Source organism: Dama dama, chromosome 30, assembly GCF_033118175.1.
Source record: "Dama dama isolate Ldn47 chromosome 30, ASM3311817v1, whole genome shotgun sequence".
In the NCBI taxonomy this organism is placed as follows: Eukaryota; Metazoa; Chordata; class Mammalia; order Artiodactyla; family Cervidae; genus Dama; species Dama dama.
In genome coordinates this window covers 51,066,206-51,091,332 of record NC_083710.1, presented here as the reverse complement: position 1 = coordinate 51,091,332, position 25,127 = coordinate 51,066,206, and the positions used below count along the sequence as shown (strand labels likewise).

At 39.8% G+C, this 25,127-nt stretch overlaps 1 protein-coding gene across 9 annotated transcripts in view; it reads left to right on the top strand.

Annotated features, from left to right (window-relative positions):
* Positions 1-25,127, top strand: part of KLF12 (KLF transcription factor 12) — a 657,687-nt gene that overhangs the window by 553,407 nt on the left and 79,153 nt on the right. For all 9 annotated transcript variants that reach the window (XM_061133269.1, XM_061133271.1, XM_061133265.1 and 6 more), the window contains one exon: positions 20,797-20,859. In XM_061133269.1, the coding sequence (XP_060989252.1) occupies positions 20,797-20,859 (63 nt within the window). The remainder of the gene's footprint in view (positions 1-20,796; positions 20,860-25,127) is intronic.

The following is a 25,127-nucleotide window of genomic DNA, read 5'->3' as shown; positions in this document are numbered from 1 at the left end:
AGAAAATAAAGGTGAGTTCAGCTCAGTTCAGTCACTCAGTTGTGTCCGACTCTTTGCGACCCCATGAATCACAGCACGCCAGGCCTCCCTGTCCGTCACCAACTCCCGGAGTCCTCCCAAACCCATGTCCAGTAAGTTGATGATGCCATCCAACCATCTCATCCTCTGTCGTCCCCTTCTCCTCCTGCCCTCAATCTTTCCCAGCATCAGGGTCTTTTCAAAAGAGTCAGCTCTTCGCATCAGGTGGCCAAAGTATTGGAGTTTCAGCTTCAACATCAGTCCTTCCAATGAACACCCAGGACTGATCTCCTTTAGGATGGACTGGTTGGAACTTCTCGCAGTCCAAGGGACTTGAAAGAGTCTTCTTCAATACCACAGTTCAAAAGCATCAATTTTTCTGTCCTCAGCTTTCTTTATAGTCCAACTCTCAAATCCATACATGACTACTGGAAAAACCATAGCCTTGACTAGACGGACCTTTGTTGGCAAAGTAATGTCTCTGCTTCTTAATATGCTGTCTACGTTGGTCATAACTTTCCTTCCAAGGAGTAAGCATCTTTTAATTTCATGGCTGCAATCACCATCTGCAGTGATTTTGGAGCCCAAAAAAATAAAGTCACCCATTGTTTCCACTCTTTCCCCATCTATTTGCCATGAAGTCATGGGACCAGATGGAGAAGGAAATGGCAACCCACTCCAGTATTCTTTCCTGGAGAATCCCAGGGATGGAGGAGCCTGGTGGGCTGCTGCCTATGGGGTCGCACAGAATCAGACATGACTGAAGCAACTTAGCAGCAGCAGCAGCAGATGGGACCGGATGCCATGATCTTAGTTTTCTGAATGTTGAGCTTTAAACCAACTTTTTCACTCTCCTCTTTCACTTTCATCAAGAGGCTCTTTAGTTCTTCTTCACTTTCTGCCATAAGGGTGGTGTCATCTGCATATCTGAGGTTATTGAGATTTCTCCTGGCCATCTTGATTCCAGCTTGTGCTTCTTCCAGCCCAGCGTTTCTCATGATGTACGCTGCATGTAAGTTAAATAAGCAGGGTGACAATATACAGCCTTGACGTACTCCTTTTCCTATTTGGAACCAGTCTGTTGTTCCATGTCCAGTTCTAACTGTTGCTTCCTGACCTGCATACAGGTTTCTCAAGAGGCAGGTCAGGTGGTCTGGTATTCCCATCTCTTTCAGAATTTTCCACAGTTTATTGTGATCCACACAGTCAAAGACGTTGGCATAGTCAATAAAGAAGAGATAGATGTTTTTCTGGAACTCTCTTGCTTTTTCGATAAGACAGTTTAATCAACAAAGGTCATTGCTATAAGGTGTATGAAAGAAGAGATCAAAAATACTTACATAGCTGCGAACTCTGTTAACTTGAAAAATACTCATTTTACTAATAAAAACATGGGTGGTAAATTGATAATGGAGAGAAGATATATGCTGAGTTTCTATTAATAATGAGATATCCAAGTGGACAGATGCAGTGAGGAGTTAGAAATGAAAAATCAGAATTTGGGCAGGATTTGAGGTAGGAATGTAACTGTGGGAGACACCGGCATGATATATCTTTGGAAACTAATGGGAGAGGAGGGAGAAGAGGAGTAAAGAAAGGTGATAAGGGCATGTCAGAGGTCGCAGGTTACGGGAGTCCCAAGAGAAGTGCAAATTTCTGTTGTGGGAATGTAAATTGCTGCAGTCATTGTGTAAAACAGCATGGAGGTTTCTTAAAAAAACAAAAATATAGCTACCATGTGATCCAGCAATTCCATCCCTGAATATATATCCATAAAAACAAAAATGCTAATTCAAAAATATACACGTACCCCAGTGTTCATAGCAGCATTATTTACAGTTGCCAAGATGTAGAAGCAACGTAAGTGTCCATTACAGGTGAATGGATGAAGAATATGTGATGTATACACACACACACATACACACACACACAATAACACTACTCAGACATAAAAAACTAAATTTTGCCATTTATAGCAAGATGGATGGACTTAGATGGCATTATGTTGAGTGAAATATGTCAGAGAAGGACAAATGCTGTATTACATCACTTATATGTGGAATCTAAAAAATACAACAAACTTGTGAAAGTAGCAAAAAAGCTGACTCACAGAAGTAGAGAACAAATTAGTGGTTACTAGTAACAGGGGAAGGAGCACTAAAGGGTAGGGTTAGTAGCTACAAACTCTTGGGTATAAAATAACCTGCAAGAATATATTGTACACCATGGGGAATATAGCCAATATTTTATGATAACTATAAATGGAGTGTAATATTTAACAAAAAGGAAAAGAGAAGTGCAGGTTTCAGGTCTAGTGTGAAGCAAGTGGGGGCCCAGCCAGGCTAGAGTGAATTTATGCTGAATTAAAACCAATTCCAAAGTAGCAGAGGTAGGAGCCAGATCACAAAAGGTAAAAAAGAAAGTGATGCCCAAGAACTAGAGTCAAGTGTTGACCACTTGTTGCAGAGGGTAAGTTGTGAAAGAAGCAGTAGAAATTGTGGGTGTTTTTTTGCTCTCTTTCTATTTAATAGAAAGCGTGTTCTGCATATTCTTAAGGTTGAGGAGGAAAGAGGTAATATAGGAATCTTTCTTTCCATTGCACCTCACTTTATTGTGCTTCATAGTTAATCATTTTTACAGACGGAAGGTATGTGAGAACCTGCCATTTTCCAAATGGCATTTGCTCACTTTTGCCTGTATTGCATTTTGGTAAATCACACCATATTTCAAACTTTTTCATTATTGTTATGGTGCTCTGTGATCAGTGATCTTTAATGTTACTATTGCAAAAAGATTATGACTCAAGACTTAGATGACTGCATTTTTTAGCAATGAAGTATTTTTTAATCAAGGTATGTATGTTGTGTTTTAGACATAATGCTATTGCACACTTAATAGTCTATAATATAATGTAAACATAACTTTTATATACTCTGGCAAACCCGAACATTTGTGACTTGCTTTATTGCAACATGAAAAACAGGATGGCATAATTGAATTTAATAATGTGCAAACATATTTCCATGTTGCGTGCTTGTGGATTAATTCATGGTCAGGGTTCAAAAAGGTAGGTTGTTCCATGCTCTTAATGAGACTACGCGGCATTCTGCAGGAATTCACAGTGGCAACATAGAAATATTCTCTTTTTGAAACCCTTGAACTGTTATGCTGGTAATGCTGTTACCTAAAAAAAAAAAACCATAATGTAATCTGTCTGTGATTTGCTTCCTGTGATGTGAATGAGTCAAACCGGGGAGCAGGTCTGTATTTAGCATAATGATCTGTGTGTGAACTGGAGACGATCTCAAGGTCCCTGCTCATCAGCCCTACTCGGCATACCGAAGGCGCTAAATCAGTCTGACTGACTGTCCTGTTCCACCCTGCCCAGACTGATGCCGCGTTTATAAACACAGCCACAATTAGGAGATGTCTTGGCAAATTAGAGCCCCTGATACCAGAACAGTGAACTGCCTCGACTCCTGCCTCATGCCTCTTCTCTGATATGCAATCAACACCACATTTGAATATGGATAAGCTCAAAACTAAAAAGTAACTAGAGTCACCCAGCCACTGCTGGGGCATGCTTCCTAATCAGCAGATAATTCGTCTAGTTAGTTTAACATTTAATTTCTGAAATATCAGCTATTCTGCGATTCTATCAGAACGCAGTCCACTGCAGCTATAATGAGTTGAATTTGTTTTGCTCTTTAACAGGATGTTGCAATACTCTGGTGACTTTTTATTTAAAAATTAAGCTTTTACATTTCTTCATGATGGATTTTGCTAGTTATGGACAAATTGGGAGCTGGCTGTTTTGAAATAGTTTTTATTGTTGTCTCTTAGCATTTACCGGCTTCCCTGATAGCTCAGTCGGTAAAGAGTCCACCTGCAATGCAGCAGGCTCCAGTTCAATTCCTGGGTTGGGAAGATCCGTTGGAAAAGGGACAGGCTACCTGCTCTTGGGCTTCCCTTGTGGCTCAGCTGGTAAAGAATCCGCCCGCAGTGCTGGAGACCTGGGTTCGATCCCTGGGTTGGGAAGATCCCCTGGAGAAGGGAAAGGCTACCCACTCCAGTATTCTGGCCTGGAGAATTCCAAGGATGGCAAAGAGTCAGACACTACTGAGTGACTTTGACTTAGCATTTAGCCTGTACCCAGTACCTAGAGACATAGCATCCTCCTAGTAGTTGTTCCTGGTTTCAGAGGAAAGTGAAACACAGAGACACAAGAAAGCCCTGAGCAGTCTTTACCACTGCAATATGGGACACCTGGGAAAGGTCGAGATGGTCTTGGTTACCAAGACTGGTCCAGCCCTTCACAAGCTGCACTCCAAGCATTGTTCTGAGTGAGAGGATATAAGTACTCTCATTATGAAGATGGGAAAACTGAGATGTAGATTAGATATCTTATCCAGATACCAAACAACCGGTAATGGTAGAACCTCATAGTGGTTGAACCCAGGCAACCTGGACCAAAATCCATACTCAGCACTGTGCCACGTAATCCTGCAATGAAATTCCTGTAATGTTCGAACTCTTTAGCCTGAAAGCTTTTCAGGGCAGGATCCATAGTTTGTGCATTTGTAAATCACCAGTGTTTAGCACAAGGCCTGGCAAACTATAGAAACTAAGAAATTCTTTTAATTTGTTAATTATTATTTTCAAGTGTTGAATTGTCATTTTATCCCTTGTAAAACTAGCTGAATCATATGGCTTTCTATCTCAAATCTCCAGGGCAGGAACACAAGAGTGAAAACATCAGCTGTTTCTATTTCAATTTTATAATTTCTTTAAAAAAAAAAAAAATAGCTGTATTTTACTGTTTGGTAATATGCAGTTTTTAGGCCTGTATTTTGTGTGGTACTGTTTAGTACATGTATGGAGTTTTTTTTCTAGGTTGATTCTTCTCATTTCTGTAGTTTTCTCAGGGACTCTATGAAAACTCTTGCTTGCTTTTATTCAAAGCAAAAATAATTCTAAAAAATAAGGATGCATTTGCAAGCAGTTTTCAGACCCTGCCTGTTTTGCGTAACACCTGTATTTAATCAGAGACTACAAATTTAAGCAAACCACTCTAATCATATTTTGTAAATTCAGTTTGTCTTGATTATTTGAAAGAGAGTATGAAGATTGGTAGATTTAAGTATGAGTTAATTCTACTTAATGGCTGTTCATCCTTCCATATTTTCTAATAATTAGATTGAGGGAAAACGGTCCCTAGATTTTTTTGCCAAATTTTTAAAAGATAATTTAACTTGTGCCTATGTTCTGTCACTCAGTTGTGTCTGACTCTGCGACTCGGTGGCCTGTAGCCCACCGGGTTCCTCTGTCCATAGGATTCTCCAGGCAAGAATACTGGAGTGGGTTGCTGTTACTTCCCCCAGGAGTCCTCCCAGCCCAGAGATTGAACAAAGCATCTCCTTGCATTAGCGGGCAGATTTTTTTTTTTACCACTGTGCCACCTAATTTATCTCACAGACTTCAAAAGTCATGATTTCGCTTTTTGACAGTGGCACGTTACTCTCCTGTCTGGCCAGACCACATGGTAATTTAAGTATTATGAAAGTTCAATATGAAAATGTTTTAAATATATGTATAAAATATTTTGTTTTCTGAAACAAGATCCAATTCTCCAGTCCTCTGATAACAGCAGAATGTCCAGCAATTCAGTTCAGTTCTGATGCTGATCACCCAGAGCTATCAAAAACCCACAGGTCAAGAGCTCTGGCCTGTGGGACTGCCCCACTTTAAATGCCTGCCACATGTGGGGTCCCAAGGCTGCCTGGTCAACTACAAAGTTGAGGGTTCTCAAGATCCCCTCTAAGTTCAGTAATTTATTAGAATGATTCACAGAACTTGGAAAAGTGCTTTATTATATTAATGTATTATGATAATAGATACAATTTAGGAACAGTGAAATGAAAGAGATGCAATGGGTAGGGTGTGGGGGAGTGGGATGCAAAGCTGCCATGCCCCCTCCAGGTACACCACCCTCCTTATTCGTTGTTGTGTTCACCAGCCTGGTAGCTCTCTGAATCCCATCATTTGGGGGGATATATGGTGATTCATTATGTTGGCATGATTGCTGAAATTGTTGGCCATTGCTGATTGAACTCAGTCGCCAGTCCCTCTCCCCTCCATGAGGTAATTCTGAAAGTTCTAGCTGTCTGATCACCTGCTTGGTCTTTCTTGATGACTAGCCCTCCTGCTCAAGCTAACTGGGAGCCTGACCCTGAGTTACCTTACCACCTAAAACTCACTGTAGTCAAAGTGGCTTATGAGGAATAACAAAAGACATGCTGTCTCTTAGGAAGTTACAAGGGTTTTAGAAGCTCTGTGCCAAGCTTTTGGGGCAAAGACCAGATATTTATATTTTCTTATACCATGTATATGTGAGCTACTATGACTGAGGAGATGTGGGTTCGATTCCTGGGTCAGGAAGATCCCCTGGAGAAGGAAGTGGCAACCCACTCCAGTATTCCTGCTTGGGAAATTCCATGGACAGAGGAACCTGGTGGACAGCAGTCCATAGGATCGCCAAGAGTCTGACATGACTGAGCATATATTAAGAAATATGTGTGATAAGCAATATTTTGAAATTTGATGATCATTTGAGAGTTCAGACTATTTTAGGACTACTTATAAACAGAATTTTCCACTATAAGCAGCACTGTTTGGTAAACATGAAACTGTAAGCAACTGAATTTTGCATTATGTTCTACTCTTGTAGCTGTTCTCCAATTAACATTTTTTAAAAATAGAGTTACTTCTTCACTCAAAAAAACAAAGTGGGACATTGTTTAAGAGTACGGCATGGAGTCTGTGAGGCCTGGACTGGAGTTTCAGTTCTGGTGTGTGCCCCAAGGCTAGGTTTAGCAGAGCTCTCTCAGATTGGTTTTTCCTTACCACCAAGTGGGAATGATGACACCAGCCAGCCCCATGGGCTGCTGTATGGAGAAGTGAGACTCTCCAATACAACTCGAACCATGTACCAAACTCACAGTAAGTTCTCACTTTGAAGAAGATATTTGTGTATGTGTCACTGCTGTGTGTCAGAGACACTTCTTTTCCATTGTACCTTCCTCCTAGCTTACAGAATGACAACTTCACTTTTCTTTGGTTTAGTTGCTAAGGCGTGTCCAACTCTCGCGACCCCATGGACTATAGCCCGCCAGGTTCCTCTGTCCATGGGATTTTCCAGGCAAGGATATTGGAGTGGATTGCCATTTCCTTCAGGGGATCCTCCCAACCCAGCAATCGAACGTGGGTCTCCTGCACTGTAGGCAGATTCTTTACTGACTGAGCTATGATGCAAAAGAAAACATGAATGCTTTTTTTGGTCTCATCTGGCTATTCTAGCCATTGCTCTTCCTTCATGAGAGAGCGTCTCCAACAGAAGTTGTTTTTCAGTATGCTTTTATCCGTGTTTTTTAACTTTTTAAATGTTAAACTTTGTTTTCTTGCAGAAGTTTTATGTTCTTGACAAAACTGAATGAAAAGAATGGTAATCCTTTTTATTGCCTGTACCCACCATCTCCTCCATTATTCATGTCCCACACCAGAGGGATGTCTGTGTATGCTCAGTTGTGTCCGACTCTTTGTGACTCCATGGATTGTAGTCTGCCAGGCTCCTCTGTCTATAGAATTTTTCAGGCAAGAATACCGGAGCGGGTTGCCATTTCCTACTCCAGGGAATCTTCCCCACTCAGGGATCACAAACTCACATCTATTTTGTCTCCTGCATCTCTGCATTGGCAGGCAGATTCTTTTAACACTGAGCCACCTGGGGAACCACACACCAGAGGGATGCATTGTTGCAATAGATGAACCTACTCTGATACATCATCACCAAAGTCCATAGTTTACATTTGTTCTTGCCCTTATACATTCTATGGATGTATTGACAGATGTATAATGATATGTATCTCCCGTTGTAGCATCATGCAGAATAGTTTTACTGCCCTAAAATCTGTGCTTTGCCTCTTCATCCATTCCACCTTCCCCCTTGGCAACCACTAATCATTTTCTGTCTCCATAGGGCTGCTTTTTCTAGAATGTAGTAAAGTTGGAATCATATGCTTTGTAGCCTTTTTAGACTGGTTTCTTCCTCTTAGTAAGAGGCACTTAAAGTTCATCCGTGTGTTTTCACTACTTGATAGTTCATTCTTATTAGCATTGAATAATATTTCACAGTCTGGACGTACCACAGTTTACTTTATCCACTCATCTACCAAAAAGGCATCTGGTTTATTTCCAGGTTTTGGTAATTGTCAATAAAGTTGCTGTAAACAATGGTGTTCAGGTTTTGTTTGGATATATGCTTTTTTTAAAAATTTTTATTGGAGTATAATTGATTTACAGTGTTGAATTAGTTTCTGCTCTATAGCAAAGTGAATCAGTTATATGTATACCTATATCTGCTCTTCTTTTAGATTCTTTTCCCATATAGCTCATTACAGAGGATTGAGTAGAATTCCCCGTGCTGTACAGTAGGTTCTTATTAGTTACCTACTCTATGTATGCTGCTGCTAAGTCACTTCAGTCGTGTCCGACTCTGTGGGGCCCCATCCCTGGCATTCTCCAGGCAAGAACACTGGAGTGGGTTGCCATTTCCTTCTCCAATGCATAAAAGTGAAAAGCGAAAGTGAAGTCGCTCAGCCATGTCTAACTCTTCGGGACCCCATGGACTGCAGCCTACCAGGCTTCTCTGTCCATGGGATTTTCCAGGCAAGAGTACTGGAGTGGTGTGCCATTGCCTTCTCCGATTTTATGTATAGTAGTGTGTATAAGTCAGTCCCAATCTCCCAATTTATTCTTCCCCTCTTCCTCCTGGTAACCATACATTTGTTTTCTACATCTGTGCCTCTATTTCTTTTTTTTAAATAAGTTCATTTTTGCCATTTTTTAGATTCCACTTATAAGAGATACCATATGATAATTACCTTTCTCTGCCTGACTTACTTTACTCATTATGACAATTTCTGAATCCACCCATGTTGCTGCAGGTTGGACCTAACTAAAAACATTTGAACAGCAAAGAAAACCATAAACAAAACAAAAAGACAACCCTCGGAATGGGAGAAATTATTTACAAATGAAGCAAATGACAAGGGATTAATCTCCAAAGTATAGAGTTCATACAACTCAATATAAAAAAAAAAAAAACCCAATCAATAAAAGGCTCTAAAGAAGACACACAGATGGCCAAAAACACATGAAAAGATGCTCAACACCGCTCATTATTAGAGAAATGCAAATTAGAACTAAAAGGAGGTATCACCTCACATAGGTCAGAAAGGCCATCCTTAAAAATTCTACAAACATCAAATGCTGGAAAAGGCGTGGAGAAAACGCATCCCTGCTACACTGTTAGTGGCAATGTAAATTGGCACAGCCACTATGGAGAACAGTATAGTGGTTCCTTAAAAAAAAAAAAAAAAAACAGAATAGAGCCTCCACATGATCCAGCAATCCCACTGCTGGGCATCTACCCAGAGAAAAACTATAATTCAAAAAGATACGTGCACCCCAGTGTTCACCACAGCACTATTTGCAGTAGCCAGGACACTGGCTAAAGCACCCTAAATGTCCGTCAACAGATGGATGGATAAAGAAGATGTCATATATATATATGACATACATTTATATGATGGAATATTACTCAGCCATAAAAAAGAATGAAATAGTGCCATTTACCACAAAGTGGATGAACCTAGATTGTTATCCCCGTTTTGAAGCTTTTAACACTCTAGAGCCTGACACTCATCACTGCTGTAACTTTACCAAGAAACTTTTCTTAGGACAGTTCCCCATTGACCACGTAATGGGCCTTCTCCAGTTCCCACTCTCATTCCTTTTAGCCAAAGTAGCTCTGTTTACTTCTCATAGGTTCTTCTTTTATATTAGCTTTCCTCTTATCTCACTGGCTTCTCCTTCTAATTCCTTGATTGTTCCTTTGCCTCTCACTCTCAACCATAAAGTATCTCAGAGTCAGCGCCTCTTAACTCCTCTGCATTGGCAGTTTTCCTTTAGAAATCTCACCCACTTTCACAGCTAGTTTTCTGCTCTGTTTATGAAAATCAAGTCCAATGCCTGCAAATCTGCCTTCCAGCTGCCTAAAATTAGAACCATGTTTTCTACCGTTCTTTTAGTCTCTCTTGAGTCTCCTTTTACCTTCCTTTATTCACTGTCAACAGATCATGCAGATACTCCTTATCTCATCAATTCCTTTCTCCCTATTCCCTCTGAACCTCTTTGGTTTTGACTTTTTGTCCCTTTGTATCCATACGGATGCAGTATCATTACGATTGTCTGAGTGTTAGTCATCTGCACACCACTGGCAGATAATTCTTAATGTGATAATGTTCTCCTGTGGAATGAAATTTTCCATCAGCTTTGCACTTTCTAAGGAGAATTCCAAAACACCTATCACCAGTCGTCAAAGACACTCCACCTTCTGAGCTGCACCCCGTTGCATGAACTACTTCTGACCAAGGTAACTAACTACATGCTCTACTCATCTTTCCCACCTCTTTCTCCTTGCTCCTATTTTATCCTCACCTTCATGCTTGAGGGCTTCATCGTGCTGCTCAGGAGATATAGCCTGGGCAACCCAGCACCATCCCATACCCTTTTCTTGAAGTAGTGTTTCCTCTCTTCTACCCTCTTAAAGTTATCAATATTTCCATTATTTCATCATCTACTGTCTTGTGACAACTCTCCTATTTGGAGAACTGACATTCTTTATTTTATATTAGTATTTCTAAGGTTCTTGGATACTTACCTAGTTGCACTATAGTCTGTTTTCAAGGTCAGAGGCCATATCTTGGATTAGTATATTATCACGTAAATTGGTTGGCAAGTGCATAGCGCCTAATACACTTTAATCAGTTCTTTCCTCTCTATCTTTTTCAATCACAGTCATGGTCTGGTGCTTCACAAACAACCAGAACAACAATGTTGCAATCTGTATCAAATTCAAAAATAACCAAATTAACAAAACTAGCTGCACTTGAGCTTGCCTATTTTGTTAATGTCATACTAGCCCATAGGTGTGTCTGTGGAAAAACTCTGTAGTCTCTTGGGCCAGTGCTCCATGAAGCAGTGGAAAGAAGGTATCAATACCAATGGCTGATGGTGGGAGAGGAGGTAATGGTGAATGTGAATGCAATTAGTGTAAATGATGGTGTTCAGCTGTAGAAGGCCTGGTTCATTTTGGCAGGGCTTATATGGTGGGTGCATTGCTCTCTGTCCAATTTTGTTGGTAAGTGAGTGTGTGATATTTCATATATTTCTTGACAGTCTCCACAAGTACCTTTCACGCTGTGAGTACTGATGGATGGGTTTGGCACCTCTTGGGCTCCGATGCCACATTCTAAAATAAAGTGTCTCTGGATAAGCCAGTAAGTCATTTCCTGGTTCCTTTCCCGCAAAGTCCTCCAAGTTTGTTGGCGGTCAGTTTTGGCAGTGAAAAAACAGCTTCTTACAGCTGTCTGCCGATCAGCCTGCTCTGGATTCAATGTTGAGTCCACCTCTTGGGTACCATTCCTTTTGATTTATTTAATATCTAGTTAAAGAAAAGCAAATCAGGCTTTATACACACACATACAAATCCATAAATCCATTTCTTTTAAATGCATTATTAAAAGAGAGATAACAGTTACATTTAATTACCAAGTTGAAGTTTTTCTAGCATTTGAAATTTTATTGTAAGTGAAATGTAAAGCTACATTTTCTTTTAGTGATGGCTTATCATCTTTAGGGTCTCCTTGATGCCATTTTCATTACGCCTGTGAACCAAACGATGTAAAATTTTGTCTTACTCAAAGGAAAAACAGTGCAGCCCAGTGAGCTATAACACCTTCTTGAGAGAGTGCCGAGTTGTAATAGATCCAATTTGGGGTGACAAAATGCCCACGTTGCATACTTTAACTTTGCCTCTTTTTTTCAGCCTAAATGAGGCATCTAAGAATTAATGCAGCCAGAGGCAGTAAAACCGTTTGAAGTAATTCTTCAACTACTTACTCCTCTTTCTTGACAGAGCACACCAAATAAAAGGCATTGGCAGTGTGACTAATAGAATAACTACCAATCAGAATGCCTGTCAATTCATGAAATTCCTCTAGCGCCATCCACACTGATGACTGAGTCAAAGCATTTCAGTTCACATATTAAAAAGATGGGAACCTTAATGCACCGTATACTGAACGCTGAAAAATAATATGTCAGACTTACAAACATGGAAAATGAAGTGAAAAATTGAACCAATTATCAGGATAGCTCAGGTTGGAGCAGCAATGTGGAATCTCTATTACCTGGATAAGTGTCAGGTCTACAATATAGGTTGTTGATCTGTAGTCATGATCTAAATTTCCTCCCCCAATCTCATCACAGCTTTATTTTTATTAACCTTTTAAAAATGACTTCATTTTGTATTCTTCTACTCCTTTCTTTCTACCACTTTTCAACCTACCTGTTACTAGTAATTCCCTACCCAGTGCATGAAAATTATGATGGTGAAAGCAGTAGAATTGTTGATTGATGAGTTTAATTACCGCCCAAAAAAACCGTGTGAGAGTGTACACACAGAGATATACTATATGTAAATTCATAAAATAAAATGACTGCTATCGATAATAACAAACTGTTGAAAAGCATGAAATGAAACAGGGAAAAAGGAGTTCTTAGAAGACTTGTATTGCTTATATTCTTATCCCAGTAAAGGAATAGCATTTTAGAAATGGCTTATTTTTAAATAATTTTAATTTTTTAAAACTTTAATATTTAAAAGTTGCAAAAATTCTGTAGAGAATCTTTTCAACTTCTCTGTGGTTTCTGTCTTACGTAAACCATAGTGCAGCGGTCCCAACCAAAAAAATTATTATTGGTTCAACAATATTAACTGAACTGTAGACTTTATTTGAAATTCAGCAGTCTCTCCACAAGGTCCAGTGATTTTCCACGAATTTCTCCAGAGATGAGGAAGTGACAGAAACATCTGCTTTGGTTTCCTGGCCCTGGATGGGTCCTAGGCCCACACTATGCTGGGCACGGGCTCATAGAAAGCCCATCTCATGTGGGGCCAAAGGAGGCAAGACCCAGAGCACATTTATTTTCTTTCACTGTCTCTTCTACTTTGCCTTTTGTCATGTATATGCATGCCTGCTAAGTCACTTCAGTCATATCCGACTCTTTGCAACCCTATGGATTGTAACCTTCCATCCTCCTCTGTCCTTGGTGATTCTCCATGCAAGAATACTGAGGTGGGTTGCCATTTCCTCCTCCAGGGGATCTTCCTGACTCAGTGATTGAAACCACATCTTTTATGTCTCCTGCATTGACAGGTGGGTTCTTTACCACCAGCACCACTTAGGAAGCCCCTATCATATATATTAAGTATACAAACAGGAACCCAGGTGTGTTTCACACCATCTCTGACCCTTTTGCCACAGGTGATTCATAGAAAAGGCTGGAGCTGTTTGCCACAGAACAGTATATGTGCCTGTCCAGGACTCTGAAAGGCTGTTGATGTTCAGTCGCTAAATTGTGTCCCTTTCTAATCCCATGGACTTTAGCACACCATGTTTCCCTGCCCTTCACTATCTCCCAGAGTTTGCTCAAACTCATGTCCATTGAGTCAGTGATGCCTTCCAACCACCTCAGTCCTCTGTTGCCCCTTATCTTCCCACCCTCAATCTTTCCCAGCATCAGGGTCTTTTCAAAAGAGTCAGATCTTTGCATCAGGTGGCCAAAGTATTGGAGTTTCAGCTTCAACATCAGTCCTTCCATTTACATATAATGAGGGGAAAAATAATTTGTAGACAATATATGACATTCCTAATGGTCATCTTATCACTGACTTGATGAAAACTAAGAGCAGAAAGGGCCTACTTGGCTTAAATAATGGAGTCATGCTCTGGTCAAGAGTAGTGTGTGTGTGTGTGTGTATTTATATAACATGATGAAAGCATCCAGAGTAACCTGAACAATCATGAGAACTTGTATTCATTATAACTTTGTGTACGTAGACAGGAATATCAAGAATTATTTTAAAATGATCTTTCCTGTGATTCTACATAGGAAAATTCTGTACTTACAAATAATTGTAGAGTCTTTTCTTCCACAGATGTAGCAAACTGAGTTGTTAAGGTGTGTGTTTTTTCAAATAATTGCATCAATTTATGGAAGAAAGTACAGGTTTTTGATTATATAACAGGAGAAAAGTGATGTGCACCTGAAACTATGACAACATGGTTAATCATCTATAATCCAATATAAAACTTAAAAGTTTAAAAAGATAAAAGTGAATTTAAGAAGAGAAAATTTGTGTATATAATAATTTCTCCAGATCTTATAATGAAAATCTCTAATCTCACTAGATAAGCAGTTCCCACAATAACTATTTTATGGGTCTCTGAAATAATAATTTATTCAGATTTCTCTCAGTATTGATTAGCCTGTCTAACATATGGGGCATGAGAGCGTGAATGACTGAAGTACTATTTCAGGGTTGCAGCCGGGTGAATGAAGTGGCCATTTTCGAGCCTGGGAAGATATGGAGAGGAATATTTTTTTTTAAAGGGTAAAGTTGGTTGGGATTCAAAAACCTGTCTGGCCTGCTTTGGGGACAGGGCTAGAGATTGAAATCCTGGAAATATTGTTATATGGATGGTAACTAGGGCCTAGAAATGGATGAGATGATCAAGGGTATGAGGGGGCTATTTTGGAGACTCCTTCATCCAGGGAGTGAGTTGAAACAGAGTAGAGAAAAATCATGGGAAAATCATCCCTAGACCATGCTAACGTTTAGAGTTCAGAAGAATGGGTGGAAGAGGCTCAGGCAAAGGAAAAAAAAACAAAAGGAAGAGGAGGAAGAAGACTGGGAAAATGTCACTGATGCTGAGCAGGGTCAAGGATGGAGTAATCAGTTAGGTGAGTCACTATGGAGAGTTTGAGAAGACAATTGAGACTGACCCATTAGATATGAAAACATGGAGGCCATTGATGACCATAACGAAGATGGTTTCATCAGACACCTGCGGTCACAAACTGAATGGGATTGGATTCTCAGGAAAATGGGAAGTGAGGAAGTGGATTCATTTTTACCATCTCCAGCTTACACATTGTGGGGAAGTTAACAAGATGGCGCCAGTCAAGCTCTCCCACCCCATGTTCTGTGAACAGTGACTTTGCAGGGTTGTGTAACTGCTGAGATCACTTATAGCACTGTGCATGCACATAATGAGGTACTTGCTTGGTCACGGACTATTTTGTGCAGTATGCTAGTATGAGCTTCACTGTGAAAGCCCTGGCTGCTGCTGCATAGGGGCTCCATTGAAGCAACGTCATGGTTATGTTATATGAAGTTATGTTATGGCTCCGTTATGGCTACTTCGTCAGCCAGAAGAGAATAAATGTGTCGTCATTTCATTATGGCTGCTTGTGCCTGCTTCCAGGCTCTTAGCTCACACCTTGCCTACCCTGGGTGCAGGGAACAGTGCAGACAGTGTGAACAGCAGGACAGTTGGTGCTGTGAGCAGGAGCAGCCGAGCTCATGTGTTGTACATTATATATTTAAATGGAAACACTAATAGCAAGAAATTTCCACAAAGAGTTAAAAGGAAAACAAAGTGTATGACTGTGATGCTATTTCTGATGAGTCCCTGAAAGCTTAATATTTAGCTCAGTGCCAGTTTTAGGCCAGGAAGACCACCTGCTTATACTGTAGAATGTTCACTTGGGCTTAAATAAATGCTGAGGTTCATTAAGACCCCTGGTGCTAATTCACTTTATTGCAGCCTCTGGGGTAGCGGGGAGGGAATATATGTGAGCTCACAAGAATTGAATGATAATCTGGAGGAAGATAGGTCGTTCACACGTTTGTCCAAGTTCTGATTTTGCTTTTTTCCCCTGCAGCTCTAGCAAGTTACTAACTCTTCTAAACCTTGTGTTTTCTCAATGGTGAAATGTGGATATTAATGATGAGGAGAAAGTAAGATAATGTGACTAAAGTAAATACTTAGCACAGTCTGCACCCAGTAAGGGCTCAGCAAGTAAGAGTGACTTTGTATGCTATAATTACTAACTTAAAACTACAGAAGATTTGTCTTCTAATAGGACTTCCCATTTAGTGGTAAAGAACCTCCCTGCCAATGCAGGAAATGTGAAAGATATGGGTTTGATCCCTCAGTCAGGAAGATACCCTGGAGGAGGGCATGGCAACCCACTTCAGTATTCTTGCCTGGAGAATCCCATGGACAGAGGAGCCTAGTGGGCTACAGTCCATAAAGAATGGACAAAATGAGATGCCAAAGAGGAAGCCATACCTTAGAAACCACAGTATTTGGTTCATGTTACTCTATAGGTGTTTATTTCTCTTTATTTCCTCACCTTGAGGGAAGTGATACAAATGTAGTAATCAAGACTGTGGGCTTGTAGAGCACATTTATCTCAATCCTGTGGAATTAACTGGATATTCCAGTTCCATCTTCATATCCTTTCCAATTCAGTTTCAGCACTACTAGTGATAATAGCTAGCATGTATGGACTGCTTCCTGGGTAGTTAGCACTGTTCTGAACACTTTAACATTATTAACTAAAATCTCACAGAGCTAGAAGGTGGCTACTATCATTGCCTCCACTGGTGCAGATGAGAAGACAGAAAGGCAGACAGGTTTAAGTACCTTGCCCTAAGATAACACCTTTGGTAAATGGTGGAGTTGGAATTCAATCCCAGACACTTACATAGTTTGTTCTGTCTACCACTTCATTTCAATTCCACTGGGGGCCTTAAGATTGGATTTAAGTGGTCACAGCTTTTCTGCCTCGGGGATCAGGGTTTCACAACCCCCTTCCAGCCACCAGCCATTCAGGTAGGTTCAGTAAAATATTGAAAAACAGGAACAATCACATTGTCCTGATTAACTATAAATGTTAGTCATTACCGTGCAAGATTTGAGGGTCAGGTCTTTCAGTGCTTATACCCAAAGAAGGAAGACTGATTTGTGTAAGAAGGTATCTAAAAAGTTCTCACATGCTTAGCAAGAAAGCTAAATTAAGCCTTGTGTTGGGTAAAATTATAAACATGCTGTCTGCCTCAGATGAGTAAGTATATATAAATAGAACAGTTGGTGTACATGGCCTTAATGTTATAGCTTCTTTTTTTGTGTAATGTAAATCACCAAATAGGAGCATTTCCATCTGACATGAACTGTCAGTCTTAGAAGAGCACGTTGTAGGATTGAATGCATGTTATACAACAATGAACCTTGCCCTTCCTTGCAGCCTGGTGATTTTTTTTTTTTTTTCTTTCCCTATCCAGTGGTTAGTACTAAGGCCTGAAACCCGCACTTAGAGAACAAAGTGGCTTAGTAATGGAGCCTGTGTGAGGCTAAAAGTAATGAACATGCCCTGCAAGCTTCCTGCCTAGATGCAGGTGCAGGAATCAGGAGGTCATGAATAATGCATGACATGCAAATTAGACGGTGGTTTCTCCTACTGGGATTTTGACTTTGCTACCTGCCTAGCTGCTATATGTGGAAAGAAGGTAGGCGATGGTAAGAAGTGTCACCACTTAAAAGACAACGCACACAGAAATACAGCATATTTCTTTGAAGAAATGAAATTTGGCAAGTAGCTGAAATGCAAATTGATGGTCTACTTTCCTCAGATAAAGTAAGCTCTGAGTTATCAATTCACTCACTTCGGGAAAGGAAAAAAACCTTTCTTATTTTACCATTTTAATGTAAAAGGCTTTATAATTATTTGATCACACAAAATCAGGAATTATTTGAAGAACTTAAACCATTATAAAAATTATCTACTTACAGTGTTTGATCTGTGGGTCAATAGAGTTTTGCTAAAAGGTACAATTACCTAGAGAATATTGTACTATAAGTTGCATGTGTGTATGTGTTCAGTCATGTCTGACTCTTTGCAACCCCATAGACTGTAACTCACCAGGCTCCTCTGTCCATGGGATTCTCCAGGCAGGAATACTAGAGCAAGTTGCCATTTCCTACTATAGGGGATCTTCCCAACCTAGGGATCAAACCCAAGTCCCCTGTGTCTCCTGTATTGGCAGGCAGATTCTTTACCACCGCCTCACCTGGGAAGCCCAGCTATAGGTTAAACAGACCCATTTTTTCCCCAGTGATACATGCAATGAGAAGCATTAGTGGGAGAATATTTCTATATTATCAAACTTCACCTGGTAGAATTATCACGATGACTAGAAGTAAGGTTAAGGAGGAATCAGTATGCAGTAAACATAAAAGAGTGCAGAATGAATTAAAGAATGTGTGTGTATTTGGGCTATTACTTGTTAAAACTGTCTTCAGGCAGTAGGATTCTGACACCCCAGGGGGAATGTAGGCAAGGCTCAAGAGGATTTCCTTCATTTTCCCCTAGGTCAGGGGACTTCAACTGGACAGACATTTTTTGGCTCACAGTTCTTCCATTTTCATGATTGTATTTCAAGCAGACAGACTGAAAGAAAAAAGCAGAGCAGGGGAAAAGAGAGCCTTGTTACCTTGTGTGTAACTCTTGTGCATTTTTATTGCATGTTTGTTCACTCTGTCCCCAATTTGGGGTACTGGAATATGAGCTGGCTTTCATTTCTAGCTGAGTCTGTCATTTCCGCTAGGCCCCAGGTTGGCCAAATGCCAAGACCAACAGGTGATCCTTGTAGCTGCAAAACAGCAGGAAGTGGGCCGTACTTGAATGAGACAGTTCACCAGAGGGGCTGTCTGGCCGCTCTCCATCTTTCTGCATAATTAACATCCCCTCCCCAACATGGAGCAGGAAATCTGCGCTGAGCAGCTCAGCTGCAGCAGCCATTGAGAAGGGCTGTGAGGAAAAGAATGTTAATAAGGGATGTTGGAAGAAATAAGCTTACTGAGTGCAAAGTGCAGTCTGGCTCTGGATTTACAGAAAGACTGGATTTGGCCCTTCAGAGGGGCTAGAACTGTTTTGTCTGCTTTGAAATGATTCTCACTCTCCGAACAGCTGTGGAGAATGGGAATTCGAACGAACCTTGGGGCTCTTGGTTCTAACTGGACTTTTAAGACCTATTTAAAATTCCGGTTTACTTTCTTGTCTTGCGAATAAGAGTAATGACTGCGATCTAAAGGGTAAAGATAGCACAAGCCTGAGCACTGCCTAGATCTCGCAAATAACCTGGTAAAGAGAGAAGAAAGCAGGAAGTTGGCCACGGGGACAGGAAGTGGAACAAATTGTGCTGCCAGTAAGTGACCCACAAAGAGGTGGAGGTTCATGGAGGTTCAGTAGCTAACTCCGGCTTGGAAGACATCAGCAGTCCCTAGAAATTTCAAGCATTTCCACTGGATGACTCCAATCCAAGGAGCTTGTACAACAATATGGTCTTTACTGTCTTTCCCCCATTATTTAGCTAAAGGTTTGAATTGACATGGTCTCCTTCAAAGCCTGGCTAGGGAGCACCACATATAGAAGAGCTTTCACCTAAACATAACTACTCACCCATCCTTCCTCCCACAGATTCTGTGCGGGGACATTTGGATGAAGTTACTATAAGGGGCCAGCACCCCACTCCAGTATTTTTGCCTGGAGAGTTCCATGGACAGAGGAGGGATGTTGGAAGAAATAAATGTTCTGAGTGCAAAGTGCAGTCTGGCAGGCTACAGTCCATTGGGTTGCGAAGAGTCAGACCTGACTTGAAGTGACTTGGCACAGCACTGTAGTTTAAGGGATGGGGGTTAATTTTTGCCTCTGCCCTCTAAAGTTTAGTGTCTGAAGGTGTGCAGATTAAACTGACAATAGGTACATTAGCTAGAGGAAACAACAGTTTATTTACACATAAGACATGCACTCATGCTTGCAGGAATACTCAGTGATGAGTAATTCAAAGGGCTGGTTAGAATTTGGGGCTTATATACCACTTTAACAAAGGCAAAAAAAATGTGGAGGCTTGCTTTGTCAAAAGACAAGGGAGTCTGGGCGTCTAACGGGCTACATTTTAGGGAGGTAGCAAGGAAGTGTATGGGGGGGAAGTAATGGTAAATAAGGGTTGTTTATGCCAGCTCATCTCAGTACCGTTTCTGGTGATGAGTTGTATGTTGTATTCCTTCTCCTGATATGGGGATTGTTGGATGGAAGGCCTTTACAAATTAAAATTTCCTTTACAAAAGGGGAATATATGCCCTGCCTTTAGGCATATAGAGGAAAGGTAGAGAGCTCTTCCTGTGTTTGTGATTGTGGCTGCCTTCAAATCAAAATAATCATTATGCCAAAGTAACATATTTGGGGAGGGTGTGTATGCTGATCTCCTTTGCTATGTTACTTTAGGGCTTTAAATCTAGAAGTTGACTGAGGGAGTGTGTACTTAGACTATCTCTTTTTGTCCTTATGGGAACAGGTAGCAGAAAGGGTTTGTTGAGGGTCAGCATTAGACCTTATGTTATTTTTATGCACTCCTAAACCTGGCAGGGATTAGGTTGGCAACAGTAACTTTTTGTTGGACTGACTGAATGAATCAACTTATTAAAACTGGTCCTGCTTTGGGGGATCTTCACAGGGCACATTGTGACAAATGCTTGTTATGTTAAAAGTGGTGCAAAAGGAGAGAGAGACTGCAGGTCTACAGCCATAGGGATTGAACTGCATTCATTTACGAAGAGGTGCTTAAGCCATTTTACATTAAGCTAATCTGAAAGAGATCATTTATAAGCCTGATCACTTTTTGTTCACTTGTAATCAGGAAAATGCTTTTTTAATGACTGGATTATTCTCATCTACCTACTACAGGGTACATCCGTCCCCAGTATCAAGGGTCCGGGGAAATCGAATGAATAATCAGAAGTTTGCTTGGTGAGTATACAGTCAAAGTGATGAGAATTTGTAAGTTCTCTGGGAATTTTTAATAGGACTGTGTCAGTTATTCCTGGTTCTCTGTAGAGAATACATTTCTACTGCCTGAACTACATTATTTCCCTTTCGTTTGGAAAATTCTAAACAAACATGAATAGAGTTCCTTTCCAGCCAAAAGTCTTCCTTCACCAAAAACTGAGTGCAACATTTTTTTCCAAATAGATATGGCATATTTCCCAGGATTATCAACTGTTACATTTTTAAAGAATGTGTCCCATTTTTTGAAGACACTATGTTTTTAGTAAGATTTAGACAACTCAGAGTTTTCTCAGGTACCAGCTTCTATTCCTCATGAAAATTTTCATAATAAATTAATCTATTACATTAATTTTGATGATTACTATTTAGATGCCCTTTTTCTGGCCTTAGCCTTAAATATCCAGGCATCTGATTTTTTAATCTGGGGAATATGAAGATCTTTCACTTGAACAAAAATAGAGATGAAACTTACCAGAAATAACCTGAAAAGTTATTTTAACCACAGAATATTGATTACTGACTTTTTTTTTGTTTTTTGGCCATGTGAGCCCTTGTCCCCTCTGGTGGAAGCACAGAGTCTTAACCACTGGACTGCCAAAGAAGTCCTGACTACTGATTCTTTAAAGAGGAAATTTGAACTGTTTCACAAATATTTCATATAAGACAAACAAAACTCAATGTAGTTTTATTAGTAAAATCCATATTTGTTTACATTACTTCATTCTCTAAAATTAACCTTTCCACACATAGTCTATCTTCAAAAAAAGAAAGGAAGAAGTGAAGGAAGGAAAGGAGGGAGGGAAAAGAAAAGAAAAAGAATTGAATCGTGTACTATCTTACTACAAAGGTGAATGGAAATTCACAGGTCTCCATTTTTTTACTTGATTGAATTGCGGTTAGAATGGGATTTTGATTAAAAACCATGGCTTTTTTTTTAAGTATGGGAAGATGATTACCAAAGATTGAGCTTCCAAATTAATTTTACTCCTAAATGAGGATTATTTTTAGATACAAAATAATGATTCTTTGAATTTGAATAGTGCCTAATCAGCTCGCCTCCCTTCCCCCATTAAATCTAATTAACCCTCACAATAGCTGGATCTTGTTGTTAAATATTATGCTTTGGTTTTTCACAGAAGGGGGAATGGAATCCAGAGGAAGCAGCCATTTGCTTACACACTGTCTAAAGGCTGGGGCATCCCTCACAATCACTATTTTTCACAATCACTAAAGCCTATTGTTCCTTGTCAAACCTGGGAAGCTGAGAGGATAATAATGCTGATGGCCATTACATAAAAGGAAAGGGACAAACCAGGTCCTTTTTTGACTGCACAGAATTGCTATTACTTTTGAGTCCAAAGCACATCACACTAAAGAAACTTCACCACAGATGGAGAATATGAGATCCTCAAGTGAGTGACGTAAGCTAATGGGTAGAGTACCATGTTGTCAGGGGTGAAGCCCAGTTTCTGCAGCTTATATTTCAGTGCTAAATGTGGATCACTGAGTCCACAACACATTTTCGTTTCTTCGCTTTTCCTTCCTGGAGTATTAGAGTAACAATAACTTGTTCCTACATAATTTATAGCCCATTATTTGGTTAGTAAGTTTAAACCAGTTTTATCTCCAGAGAAGTAATCCATGAAAAACAAAAAGGATCTTTATTGAGAAAATTCAGCTTGTATTTATTCAGCAACATTTATTTACACTCCCAAGCACTAGATTAGAAAGATAAATAAAACATGGTTTCTGTCTTTATGGGGCTTACTGTCTTGAAGGATCTGTGTGTGTGTGTGTGTGTGATGTCACATATATATAAAACATACAATATTATGTAATACAAATAACATAATAAAATGTGGATAGTGGTCTAAGAGATACATTCATAGTACAACATCCAGAGGAGAATAATTATCAACTTTATTTAAGACTAGTTTGGGAATGGACAGTATGGAAGGGGAAAAAATATAAAGGTGGAAAAGGATTGTCAGAAAACTGATTCCCAAGAAGGTTTTCAAGTAAAGGCTCAAAATTAATAGAAAAAACAAGAGTCCTGACAAAGTGCTTTATTTATTGACTGAAACACAGATACAAGGACCTGGAGACATTTCTAACTTATTTGGTTGTGAGTTTAGTTAAAAATCCTGTTGCGTATACTACCTTGAATTTTTCTTACGTAAATATTATGAAACTGTTATATGGAAATAAATCATATAGGAAAGCTAGGAAGAAGCCCAGTGAATCATCCAACATCTACATCTACTTAAGTGATGAACTGTTGCTCTTTCTTTGTGAAATATTCTCTCTGAAGATCTAGATGTTTTAAATACTCATGCTAGCCATGGATATGAAAGCGATAGTTGCTCTTTCCAAAATAGAAGTTTTGGGATAATTTACAGAATTAGATACCAAATTCAACACTAACTTGGTTCTGGCTTGAGTTATAGTGCACCAGCAGCACTATATGTAAGTGGTATTGGGTGAAGCCAGCAAGTGCTCCAATTAGTTAAAATTTAATATTGTTCATCATATAAACAATTAAATCTCAGTAAAAGATGAAAAAAACTTGAATCTGTAATGCATAGCCTGAAATGCATAACAACTGGTAGATTTTAAATGTCAGTGGCTGTGGTTGAGGTCTCAAACCAATGCTTATTATTGAGTAAAGATGGTTTAACATTATAAGTAGTGTTTTTCTTCGCATAATGTTAATATGAGAGGCAGTGTCCATCCCCTGGCCTCATTCCTGTGGCAGGAATTCCTCTGGAGCTGAAGAAATGTGTGGAAAAAAATGTCTGTTCAAGACAAACAAACCTGCTGGATGGAAAGAAAATATGGTTAAAAAATGTACATAATCAGGAAGGAGTTGAAAGCACCGGGATGTAAGGGGTCCAGTGACAGATGTCTGTTATTAGTATATGCTAACTTTCAGGGATTAAGGAAAGGCAGTAAGAACTTCTTGCAAGATATATTAGCACCCTAATAAAAAACATGAGATCATCGGACAGCTCATTTAATATTCAATTAATCAGCGGTAGCAATCCAGACCAGACTATAAACTCTGCCCATCAGAATGACTCTCCCCTCTCTGCCATTCCACTGTAGTAATATTTGTTGATTTGAGGACTGATGAAGTGTTTGAGGTTCAGCATGTGAATTTCATTCGCTGTGTCGGGTCACAGCTCTTGTTTCATGCCTTCCTTTGTCTGACAACTATGTGACCCTTTCTTAGAGCATTTTCTATTTTTCTTGCATATGATAATGACAGGGAAAAAAATATTTTGCTCCTTATGGGGCAAATGGGGGGAAATGGGGTCAGTCTTCTTAAAAGGTTGAATCTACAGGTAGACTTTTCTTCTTCACAAGTCTTTTTGCTTGAAACTATTGTGTTCTGATACCAGACCCACAAAGAGTGGCTGTTTCCAAGTCTTCTTTCAGCCCTTTCATCCCCAGAGCTATTCTAGAGTCTGAAATGTGCAAACGTGTTTGGTGTGGATGTGTAGGTTGGACCAGGACCGGGCGGGGCTTGGTGGGGAGTGTCTCTGAAATGAACATTGAAGTTGATTTAAGGCTCCAAGCTTGCCATTCTCAGTGGGAGGATTCCAAAATCCTCATTTTTAGCTTTTCATTTTTTCTTCTGTTTATATACTTTTCCTTCCATCCAGCCCCAGTCCAAAAGTTTTCAAAGACTTGGGTGTATATGGTTGTTTGATGATGGCGTAGTCATGGTTATGCTGTGTACCCAAAACATTTGCGTGGGGCTGTTTTGTGCAGAGGTATATGTGTCACATAGTAGAGACTGTGGACTATTTATATTATGATGGAGAAATTAGGCATTGTTAATAGGAATTGTCATTAGTAAAACAGGATTAATTTTCTCTTAACCATCCAGATGCTGTCACCACCAGTCTCAATTATGATTCCTTTCTTACCAACATGCCTGAGATGTTATGTAGCTGTCTGCAAAAGAAGCTCTAGTTTTAATAGCATATCCATGCCAATTATGACACATTTCTGGGTGTGGATCACATTTCACATTTGGAAGTGAAAAAGTTCTGTGTCACCAATTTAGGGAAGGGCAGGAAGAGCCTTTTCACACTTTGATGTTTTATGGTTGGATGTGCTATGCTACAATGATCTTAAATGTTTATATGCATATAGTTGAAAATGTTAGACATTATTTCATTGAATCTTTTTGAATGGTGTAACTAATATGGATTTTGGTCATA